Source organism: Labrus mixtus, chromosome 4 (assembly GCF_963584025.1).
Source record: "Labrus mixtus chromosome 4, fLabMix1.1, whole genome shotgun sequence".
Classification (NCBI taxonomy): domain Eukaryota; kingdom Metazoa; phylum Chordata; class Actinopteri; order Labriformes; family Labridae; genus Labrus; species Labrus mixtus.
Window position 1 is genome coordinate 10705455 of NC_083615.1, and position 11808 is coordinate 10717262.

Consider the following 11808-nt stretch of genomic DNA (forward strand, 5'->3'; position numbering starts at 1 on the left):
TGTATGATGATTCTCTAAAAAGCCAATATGCACTAACAAAACACATGAACTTTTTAAGTGTGTTATTGATTTGTCAGTTGTGCAGGGTGCACATGAAAAGTACTTAAACATGTAGATGAAGGTTTATCAACCACTAAAACACCTCTGATAACAATTTAATCGTTGGTTAGTTTGACTGTTTGTATTAAGAGTTCTATTGACAAGCATTGGAGGAAAACTATCCATTATGCAGACATAGGTTTAAGAACATGGTGTCTTTGAAAAATATGAATTCTTATGTCTATGTCTGTAGTGATAAATGACTTATGAAGAGTCCAAATTAAAAGTTAGATCAAATATAGTGATCTTTGTTTCTTTCCAATCGTTCACCATGAATCTGAAGTAGACTTGAGGTGAAGCAGAGACAACTGCCAAGAGAGTGGATCAAAGAGAAACACTGATGTTGACTCGAATATCAGCAGGAGGAAAAGCAGCTGTGCTGGTTCGTTGGGCCAGATGCACAGATGATCTGATTAAGGACGTGCTCTCCATCACGTAGCCCTCACAGTTGAGACCCACACACACAGGCACACACACACACACACACACACACACACACACACACACACACACACACACACACACACACACACACACACACACACACACACAAACACACACAAACAAACACACACACTCACTCACTCAAGAATACACACACACATACAGATTTGTATCAGTGCCCAATACAAAGAACACTGGTCACATTCACCTGGAGGGAGTCTCATGTAGAGGGGAGGAAATCAATGACTTAGTTTGTATTGATGTAACAATCACACTATTGAATGGAATATCACATTTTATAATGCTTGATGATATTACATGTCTATGGAAGCGATTAGTGATCAGAATTCAAATGATAAAGCTAATTTGAAAATTCAAATGCATTAACAGAAATGCTTTTTAATTTTCAGAATATGAGTGTATTATTTGACTCAAAAATAAAATGATGATTAATTTATCTAATTTGAAAATTAGTTTTCAAAATGCACATTCTTTGACTAAATTAAAATGAAGAAGAAAATGACATTTGCTTTATCATTTTCAAAAAATGCCCCGCTAAATTTGTATCATAATTCAAATGAAAAAGCTTATTTTAAAATGAAAATACAGTAACAGAAACACGTTTTAATTTTCAGAATATAGGTGCATTATTTGACCTATATTTAAAATTAATATTCAGTCAACCAGTTTGCATTATACTTTTACTCTCTATGTATGCATATTGTATGACATAATTCAAATGAAAACGAAAAAGGTCTCTGGTTTTTCGTTTTCAAACTTGCCGTGCTAAAAAGTGATCATAATTCAAACCAACTCGAAAACGAAATGGCAAAGTGGACGGCGCAGGAAAGTGACGTCAGACTCCAGCTCCCAGGCAGGTGAACGTAATATTTACAGATTCACCCCGCCACCCATCATACTGCGCGTTCTCCCCACTCGCCTCATAGACTGTAAATATTACATTCACCTGCCTGAGAGCTGGAGTCTGACGTCACTTTCCTGCGCCGTCCACTTTGCCATTTCGTTTTCGAGTTGGTTTGAATTATGATCCTATGCACCTATATTCTGAAAATTAAAACGTGTTTCTGTTACTGTATTTTCATTTTAAAATTAGCTTTTTCATTTGAATTATGATACAAATTTAGAGGGGCATTTTTTGAAAATGATAAAGCAAATGTAATTTTCTTCTTCATTTTAATTTAGTCAAAGAATGTGCATTTTTGGGTTGAAAACTAAAATTCAAATTAGATAAATTAATCATCATTTTATTTTTGAGTCAAATAATACACTCATATTCTGAAAATTAAAAAGCATTTCTGTTAATGCATTTGAATTTTCAAATTAGCTTTATCATTTGAATTCTGATCACTAATCGCTTCCATACATGTCATGGGTCGGTGATGCTTTTTAAATGTAATATCTATGGAGGGATTGAATTTTATAATTCAGGCCAAATGACCAAATGGCCAAATGATTTCGGTGTAGTTTGACATTTTATCTCCTGTTTTGGCTCAAAGGACAAACAATGTTTCCTGACTTATTTTCCAAAATGTCTAAAATTATGGCATTTTCTAGAGATTCTGCATTTTCTTTATAGAATATGTAAAAAATAATAGATACAATACGAACTAACAATACGCACAGACAAAATATTGTGTATGGAGCAGGTCTACAGTCATCATCACTATAGTACCACTGGGCTGAGCCTCTTCATGGGGGGGCTTGAGAGTCCAGCAGACGTTGATACTGACTGTGGTTTACAAAGTCCCCCTCCAATATATTATGACATTAGTGTCTTATTTAACAGTCTTTAATTTACTACCTAATGTATAATATGACATTAGATCACTAAAAAGGCTTGCACCACTGCTGTACAATGACAGACACACAGATAAAAGATTCCCCCCCTCCTGCTGCTCCATCCCTCTCCTCCTCATGATCCCAGAGCAGTCAATTACAGAGCTGTGATGGATCATGTTGCAGGCGACAAATACTGACAAATGTTCTCCTTAACAAATCTTCACTTGATTATGTCTGCGGTACTCATCAAGAACACATGTACTCTCTCAAGGCTCAGGGTTATTGATCCCCAAAAGGAAGATCCATTTCAACAAAGAACCACAATCATTAAGCACAGCTGTGCACGCACAATATAAAAGTCTTTAATCATAAATAATCAAATCAGATGATTATGAATGAGTTTGTCAGAGGCAGGCATGTTTTTTTTATTCACCTCATGTCAGCATAGTTGAATAATTGGTTTGTGGGGACATTTATTATAAAACTCTGACATATGAAGAACATCTGTGAAAGTCAAGACAAAACATTTGAACAAGAAACAATGAACGGCCAATTATGATTTTCAGTGTAAAACATCATTAAAGGATTCTATCAACTCAGTCATCACCTCTGTAACAGTAACATCTTTCAGTGGTTGATATCACAAAGAGACACTGTTTTTTTTTAATGACAACTTTGAGTCTTTTTCAGTGTGAGAAAATAATTATACAAATTCAAATGGTCCAAAACCATAAGGATCTTGTGAGTCCAAACATTGAAGGGAATGTCTGACTGTTTGAGTAACATGAGAAGATTCATACCACAAAGATGAGCTGATGCAACAACAAAACACACAATGCCAATAAATTCAGTTTTTTTCTATAAACATTCTAAAGAAACCTTAATAAATGTACCTGACCAGTTACGTTGTTACTAAAAAGCATTGTATAAAAGTGTCTGACTAAGCATTTTGTGCCAAAATTGGCTTTCTTGCAATGCCATTTCCACTCTGTAGTGACATCAGCATTAATCAAATGTGTGTGGCTATGTTACATACAGAAAATGTCAGCAGTGAATGAGACGTAGCTGTGCGTTCTGTTTAAAGTCTAACTTAAACATAAAGTAAGTTATTGCCTAAACGCCACCACAGGCTGGAGTTTGGACACACCCCTGAATTCAAAACTATCCACACTAACAATCTCTTAGCAAACACTGAAGTAGTACAACCAGAGGTGTAGACTCGAGTCACAAATTTCATGACTTTGGACTCGACTTGATAATAGCTCATATTGTACTGTATAATTAATGTAATGTTTCAAAGAAAGACTTTTGTCTGTTCACATAATCAAGTGATATGCTGCTTTTACAACATGATAAGAGGTAAAGTAACATTAAAACAAGAGACATGGTTGTGGTAGGTTGGTTTTAAAACTTCCGCAGAGATCTAGGCTAGCTATTTCCCTCTTGTTTCAGTCAATATGCTACAGTAAGCTAAAGCCGTTTTCTATTGGCTCGAGTTGAAATCTCCGGAGTATATGCTGCCGCGTCCGGGTAAAGACCATGCGAAAAATGCGGCTGTTTGCGTTCAAACATAGCCTAAAGCACCTCCGGGTAGCCAAATCTCCGGATTTTTTCAGGAGATTTCTGTATGTGTGAAAAGGGTTTAAGCTAACCGGCTGCTACTTGTAGCTTTATATATAGCATACAGACATGAAAGTCATATCAATCTTCCCATCTAACTCTTATCTTAATCTTAATCTTAAAGAGAATATATGTATTCCTTTCAACTACTTCTTATAAAGCAGAATATACTACTTTAGACACAGCCCACCCGAACAACATTCAATGACATACTGCTTCCCACAGCTTTGTTTAACCATCCCACAATGCACCACAGTGGCATTTTAAGGGATCCACATTTTGCCCTAGTGTCCCTGCTGGACTAATTGAATAGGGCAAAGGCAACGGCATTCATCATATACCGGAGGATCAGCCACAAAGGGCAAAGAGTGGTTGATAAAAGAGGGAGAGACAAGCGGTGCAACACGCTGTCAAAGCCAGAGGCCTCTGGTGCGACTCACGCAGAGCGACTGAGGCAGCAGCAGGACGGAGATGTAGACTTCTGAGAAAAGGGACACCAAAAATATCACGTCTCAGATGGGGTTTTGATCAAATTAGTGCTACAATGCTGGAGGCAAACTGCAGTACTGATGTGCTGTAAACTAAACAGTTCATAAAGCTGCTCCTTTTGTATACAGTAGATCACTGTATATCTCTGTCGCAGATCAACAGTGTAAACGCTGGAAGAATGTGAGCTAACAAATGGCTTGTAATCATAAGACACTACATGAAATCCTTTTGTATGAATGTGACAGATAATGGAAGCTAGTTAGTTTCACTTAAACAGACGGAAACAGATGGTAAACAGTAAGCTTGTGTTTAGGCATGGTGAAAGAAGTCTTTTATACGACTGCTCATTCAATGCTACACACACAGACACACAAAGGCAAATAAAACCATTTTGTGTCGCACGAAAAAAAGAACATCTCTTGATAACAAGTGTCTGAAGTTGGCCTATTTCCATCCTCCTCTGGGCTCCTGGTGAGTGGAGGATGTTGTACATTCATCCGAGGAGAGGACCGTCAAGGGCCTGGCTGAAAAATGACTTTTGTCCCAGCTGTAACTGTTTTTTTGTATTTCTGAGAATACTGTGATGAGGTTTCTTGTGGGAAGGTTAGGTTGGTGATGTTCTATATTTTTCTTGTTGTCAACAAATCCCATGAAAAAAAACCAATGGTCCGACGAACACATATAGAGCTTTACGAAAGTTTGATATACAGTCGCTCATTCTCCTGCACTATAGACCTCTTGTAAAATACATCAGTGAGTCATTTTGCTGTACTGGGTGACATTATGATGAACAAGGGCACTATAGATTTATTGTGTTCCACAAATGGCTCCTTTTATACACAATGGTATGGCTTAACGCTTACTGGCCAGACTTGCTTTAAATGGTTCTTTTGTCTTTGTTCCGCTGGCAAAAGAAATGGATAGCTCTTGGTGTAGCAGAAATGAAAAGGTCTAGTTAAAACACTCCATTGATTGGTGAGAGAGAATCATAACTAGAATGGTCACTAAAAAAGCGCTTAGTCAATGCTTATTCTATTTTCTGTAGCTTGACCCCAATTTGAATCAATGTTACTCTCATAGCCATGCGATGGTCACCTCTTTGATTTCAAGGCAGTTCAACCCAGCGTTGCTTTGACCTCTGAGAACATTTACAGTAAAAGTTATCAGAGAATAACCTGGTATCAAAAGTAAGGTAGCAAAGCTGTAAATGATACCATATAGTGGAAAATGAGGTCAGACACTGTCCTGTTATTGTAAATACTCACTAGGGCACTAACGATAACCCAAATGTGTATTAATCCACAACTGAAAATAGTCCCAAAAAGCACACTTTTCACTGCTGTCGAGGAATCTTTTTGTAAAAAAACTACAGTGCACAGCTGCTTTGGGAAATAATTGGGCCTTTTGAATGAATCTATTCATTCCATGCCATTTTTTCTTACCACTGTAACTTTTGCTGTTTTGCTAAAGTGCTCATGATGGATAGGCCGGATCTTTGTAACATAGCAATAAGTAAGGTCTTTTTACCTGCTCTTTTGTAATGTTAACAGACAAAGAGTAAGGTATTTTACCTGCTTTTTGTAAAGTGTCTTGAGATAACACTTGTTATGAGTTGACGCTATACAAATAAAAATTCATTCATTCATTCATTCATTCATTCATTCATTCAGTCTCAACTCCGTTCTACATGGATGCGAATCATCAGTTGAAACAAAAAAAGCTTGGGACCTGAGAAGACAGAAAGTAAAGACATTTAAAAAAAAGGGGGGGGTGGAAAAAGACTTTCCTGATTCTTGTGTGGGAACTTCAGGTTTAAATAAAATAGGACCCATAAATTTTATAACAAATATGTGTCCAAGGTTGTATCATCCTGGACTCAGTTGAAGTGAAAGACTCAGCTAAAGTAGGTCAAAGGATAAAAGAAAACTTATATAGCACCAAGTGATCGGACCTTGTGATGAGAATTTTGTGTCACACCAAAGTACAAGTGGTCTAAGCCTAAACATGGGAAATGTTGACAATTTAGAAAAAATAAAAACACCTAGCCCTAGCTTTACCTTATGTGTATTACATAGAGAAGAACACCCTTCACAATAAAGTGTGAGATTATATATTGTATAAAATGGACTCTAACAAGATCTACATACATTGACAAGCGATTGTATAAAAAAACAGGAAAAAAAACAAGGGAGGATATAATATATAGTCATGGATTCTGTCATTGTTAATAGACTTCCTTTGTTTACATTTTACATGACATCACATTTGTGTAATGAGATATAAACAAACTGCTTCTGGGAAAGATTATAGGAGCTGTGTGATTTACCCAGAAGCCCTAGAATCAAAGAAAAACAAGCAGCTGCTGAGAGAGCATGAGAGAGAGAGGGAGGGAGGGCAAAAGAGAGAACGAGAGAGAGTATCATGAGTCATATGATGATGACGTTACATAACAAGTCTGGGGCACAAGTTAAGTGGCAACACCAGGTACACACTGCTTTACACATCCAGGGACATTTGGGGACATCCATAAAAAGAAAACTAGCTGCTGAGATTATTCTCTGTCTCTCTAACTTTCTGTCTCAGCCATACAATGAATCATTGATGACGTCCTCAGAGAAACAACGGAGCAGTGATTATTTTTGCAGGGGGCTGTTGGGAATGTGCGCAAGTCCAAGACAGTTCATTGAGTTGACTGGCTCCGCTGTCTCCCCCTGAGAAAGAAAGAGGACGTGCGAGCGCTGTGACAGAGAAGCAAAGATGGCTGTCACAAAGCCAGCTGCTGCCAGTCTCAGGGAGGCTGCTTGTCCGCTCCCATGCCCATCTGCTTTTTTTGCAAAGTTAAGGTTGATGATGGATGCTGTCTCGAGACCTCCACTCCGCACCCCTGCATCACTGTGCCCCCCGTGACTCCATGAGGGGGCGTCTAATGTGCTCTGGCAAGCTGTCCACATCCTGGCTCAAACAGGCCGAGACTGTATTAAGTGATGTGAGTGTCTCTGGATGAATGAATACGCAGGATCCTGTGGCAACAAAAACAGTGTATTTAGCCTTCATGTGAGTCATTTGACAAAGAACCAAACAGTTAAAGTGAAAAAATGAAAAGTAAGACTTTTTGAAAATGAAACCACAAGTACCTGTGGTTCCTTACAGTTCCTGTTAGTCTACAACAAAGGGAAAAAGAGAATGAGTGCTGAATCTTAATCGGATATTTTATATTCATTTGACAGATTTCTAGGTCTTGTGTTTTTGCCTCAAAAATACCCAAGGCAAGGTGAAGTGCAGGTAGTGCAGTGCAATTTACTCATTGATGTATTTAACCTCGATACTCACAAGGACACACATAATGATAGCAAAGGTTTTAGGATTGAAAATGACAACCGCAGGGTTAAATGTTTTCATAATTTCTTAATACAGGTCACATAACTGTGGAGTAACACTTGATAAATCATAGAAATAGTAAGGTCCATGTATATTTTCTTGTACTTTTTAATGAAATGCTGCCAACCAAATATAAGCAACCAAACTGTAACGGTGAAGAGGATGTTTCTCATTAAGATTCAGTCAAAATAAAGGTCAAATTAAACATAAAATGCTGCAGGCAGCCATGTGGTTTCATGAAGTGGTGGTGGCTCAGTCACTTGGGATCATTTCTCTCCGTGACCTCTGCTGCTTGCTTCACTTCTACATGCTCATTTTCTAGAATACAGGACTTGCAGTGCTGTGGTTATTTATAGGTGTTTACCTTTATGTGTAGACTTAGACTGACTGGCAGCCACGGTAGTCAGGTCCGCAGGTAGACCTACATATACGCCGCCATAGTTCCTGAGGGAAGAGGAGAACACTGTACTGATTAATAGACCAAAAAAAATCAAATGTTGAAAAACTGAAATGACCTTGTAGTGATTCTCATTCAATACAGTGTCTCTTTTTAACAAAGACATTAGCTACTCTATTGGTCTTAATGTTATTGAAAGATACAGCACCTGGGCATGATAGGCTATATGTTTAGTTGTTATGCATGTGATTGATGAACAGTATTTTTTGTTAAATCAGATATTTTAAAACAGGTTTAATATTCTGATAGTTTGTGTTTTTTTTTTTATGTGATTTCTGTATACAGCTGAAGGTTTTGTCTATTAGCTATGGACCAGGCCAAGGGCCAACAGAGACACTCCAACCCATTACAGGATTCATTTGATATGTTTGATGCATGCAGATATAGTTATGGCATCTCCCAATGTAAAAAACATGGGATCTTGGTGAGCCCCCCCACCCCCCCAAAAGTCCATATGGCACCTACCTGGTTGACTAAAGTGTAAATAAAAACATAATGATATTATTTAAATGAATATTGATATTAATGGTGTTGACATTTTATCTCTCCTATTTCTGCATAGATTTAAACTTCAGCATGCATGAATAAAATATATACATAACTGATGTCTGATGTGTCACCTTATGACAGTTAATAGTCATGGCAGGGGAACCTTTCTATTTATGGCTCTGCTTTTACTTATGAGACATTTAAAAGTGTCTTCCGTCAAAGATAAATACATAAAAGCATATCACATCAGAATAAACCATATTGTCAATCCAATTTTGGGCATTTTAGAAAATATTAGCGAAATACCTTCTTTTCTCATCGTCTACCGTGAGATCTTCTGTCCTGATTGAGAGAAGAAGCACAGGTCAGGTCAGCTCTTAGGAGCACAGGAGACATCAAAACTTGTAAAAAAAATTAAAAAAAAGACAAAACTAATGAGACATAGGAAACACTCGACTGTGGAAGAGCAATCAGGTAGCTGCAAAAAATGTGACCTATGCAGCTTTAGCCCCGTAGGGAACATTACTAATTCTCTCTGCAGGAGTTATGAACAACTAATCAGACTGACTCGTCTGTTTTTGTTTCAGGTTTGGAACCAGGAGACTGGAATACCAGTTTCCAATGACCACGTCTTCTTTTTTCATGTTGTTGTTTGTTTGTTTTTCGGGTGCTGACATAAAGCTGCCTCATCTAATTTGTAGTTTTGCTTTCGAGTGTGTTATTGTGTTATTCCTTTAATTTTGTGTTTCACTAACAGTGATCTGTGTGTGTGTGTGTGTGTGTGTGTGTGTGTGTGTGTGTGTGTGTGTGTGTGTATTATGCTGTGTCGTAGAGTCCTAGGAAGCAGTGATTAGCTTCAGTGAGTCAGTAGTGTGCTGCTGTCAGCTCTCATGGGTCCTGAGCTGGCGGAGCAGATAGCTATCAACAGGCAAACAGACATATATGAGCACTGCACTCAAACACACACGCAAACACACACGCAAACACATGCGCTCTGACTTATTCTAGGAAAAGCTGCCCCTCCTATAGATTTGATAGACGTAAAGCTGTTGATGGTTTAGGACAGCCTGTCCTCTGACACTGGCTGAATGGTCGGTAGACAGAAAAACACTTCTTTTTTTTTTAAACCAAAACAGTGATTAAAAAAAAGTAGAGTCATTGAAGACATTGTTTCATGATCAAATATCTACACTATTCATTCTTTTTTTTTTAACGCAGAGTTGGTGTTTCTGGTGTTAAAGGTGGATAGGGATGAGCAACCTTTGAGAAAAAAAAAAGCAGTGTTTATTAAACTATGAATCACTACAGACTTTACCATCATACAGTAACTGAACCACACACAATCAATACTGAAATCATCATTAGTGTCACATGGGAGTGAAATTTAATAAGTGGTGTATTTCATCTTAGAACAGGAGTTAACACAGTGCTCAAAAGTATCTTTTTTTTACATTCACAGTGCCTTTCTCTGTGAGTTTTGATTGATTACCCATCTTTGATATGCAAAAAAAACCCCATCAACATTCATCACAAAAGTTCATATCTCTCATTTTCAACTTAATGGAACTTAAAACAAATTGGACGCACTGCTGTAGCAAATTTTGCAGATAAAGATGTGTGTAATACTTAAAGCAACAATATGTAGGAATTCTGTTTGGTGCCCATTGGCCCCCACTGAAGGTCTCTGAGTGTAACTGCATGGTTGTAAAACACACTGTGCTCGTATGCCCGCCCCACTACTCCCCTTACAGAATGTACCTTATTTAACAAGCAGACGAGCCAAAGACCCATGTCGACTGACAAGGTACATATAATTACTGGAGTTTGTCCAAATATGACTTTGCTAGCATCTACAGCCCGCTGTAGAGACACCTTTCTGCATAAGATGGTTTTAATTTATTATTTATTTGTATGCCTGGACCTTAAAACAAACTTGGCTTAGATGACTTTTTACACCTGTTAAAGCTGCTAAACATGAAAAAATGATGACCGCCCGCTGCCAAACTTACATAGCGCTATCGGGGTGATCTGTGGACGTGGGAGAGAGACTCTATTCTGCCTGTTGAAAGTTATTGTACGGTACTACTAAATCGTCTTTGAAACTACTATTTGAAGATGGAAAAGTTACATATTGTTGCTCTAATAATCAATGTTAAGTCTTTGTAGTTTCCAGCAATATAATGGTTTAATGGTCTTTATTATGAGATGTTTTTATTGTAACAGTTGTATAACATCCTTGCAAGGCCATGTACAGAACAATACCTTCCCACATCACAGGTGTATACTGTGTGGGTGGAGTGTTCTGGATGAGTGAGGCCCCGTGGTATTTCTGATGAACTACATGCATAGGCCTACTGTGAAATGAAAGAAAAGAAGTGATGTACTTACACATCTTTGGAGGCGTCTGCTGGCCCTGAAAGCATATGAAAAGATAAGAATCAACCTTCAGTGTGAATAGCATGGAGAGAATGTGTTACCTCTCCAATGATTAAGTGTTTAACTTTGTAATAGCGTCCTTGGGTTTCATGAAAGGCGCTATATAAATCTAAGTTATTACTATTATTATTTTTATTATTAAGTGTTTTCTCAACCATTGGCCTCGCCACACTATCTTACAAAGGCCACCATTCAACAGCCAGGTAAGGTTAACCAAAGACACCCAAGCATAACAAAGACAGTTGACAAAAGTCACGATATAGTACATTGCAACTTCAACTCCACTTATCTGTCTCATCACACATCGGATGGCTCTCTGTGTCAAGACATGTTGCATGAATTAACTATTTCACTAGAAAGGACCTCGCCACAGCCAAATAAGTTTTAGATATTTAATGATAGATTGTATGCTAAGGTAATAGTTATGCTGGAGGAGGATGTTGTCAGATGGCTAGTCTGGGAGGTTGGACTGACTGCAGAGACTCAGGATGGGGGTTCCGTCTCAAGCATAATTCTGCCCGAGCGGATCACGGCTCAGACTGTGCCTAGAATTAGACGAAAGAGATGGAGGGATGAGAGAGAGGGATAAGTGGATG

General features: G+C 38.0%; 1 protein-coding gene across 1 annotated transcript in view; it reads right to left on the reverse strand.

Moving 5' to 3' along the window:
• Positions 1 to 7924: 7924 nt before the first annotated feature.
• LOC132972758 (overexpressed in colon carcinoma 1 protein homolog) overlaps positions 7925 to 11808 on the reverse strand; it is a 7183-nt gene continuing 3299 nt past the window's right edge. The window contains exons 2-4 of the mRNA XM_061035820.1: positions 11165 to 11189; positions 9083 to 9118; positions 7925 to 8274 (exon numbers count right to left, since the gene is read on the reverse strand). Of these exons, the coding sequence (XP_060891803.1) occupies positions 8181 to 8274; positions 9083 to 9118; positions 11165 to 11189 (155 nt within the window). The 3' untranslated portion in view covers positions 7925 to 8180. The remainder of the gene's footprint in view (positions 8275 to 9082; positions 9119 to 11164; positions 11190 to 11808) is intronic.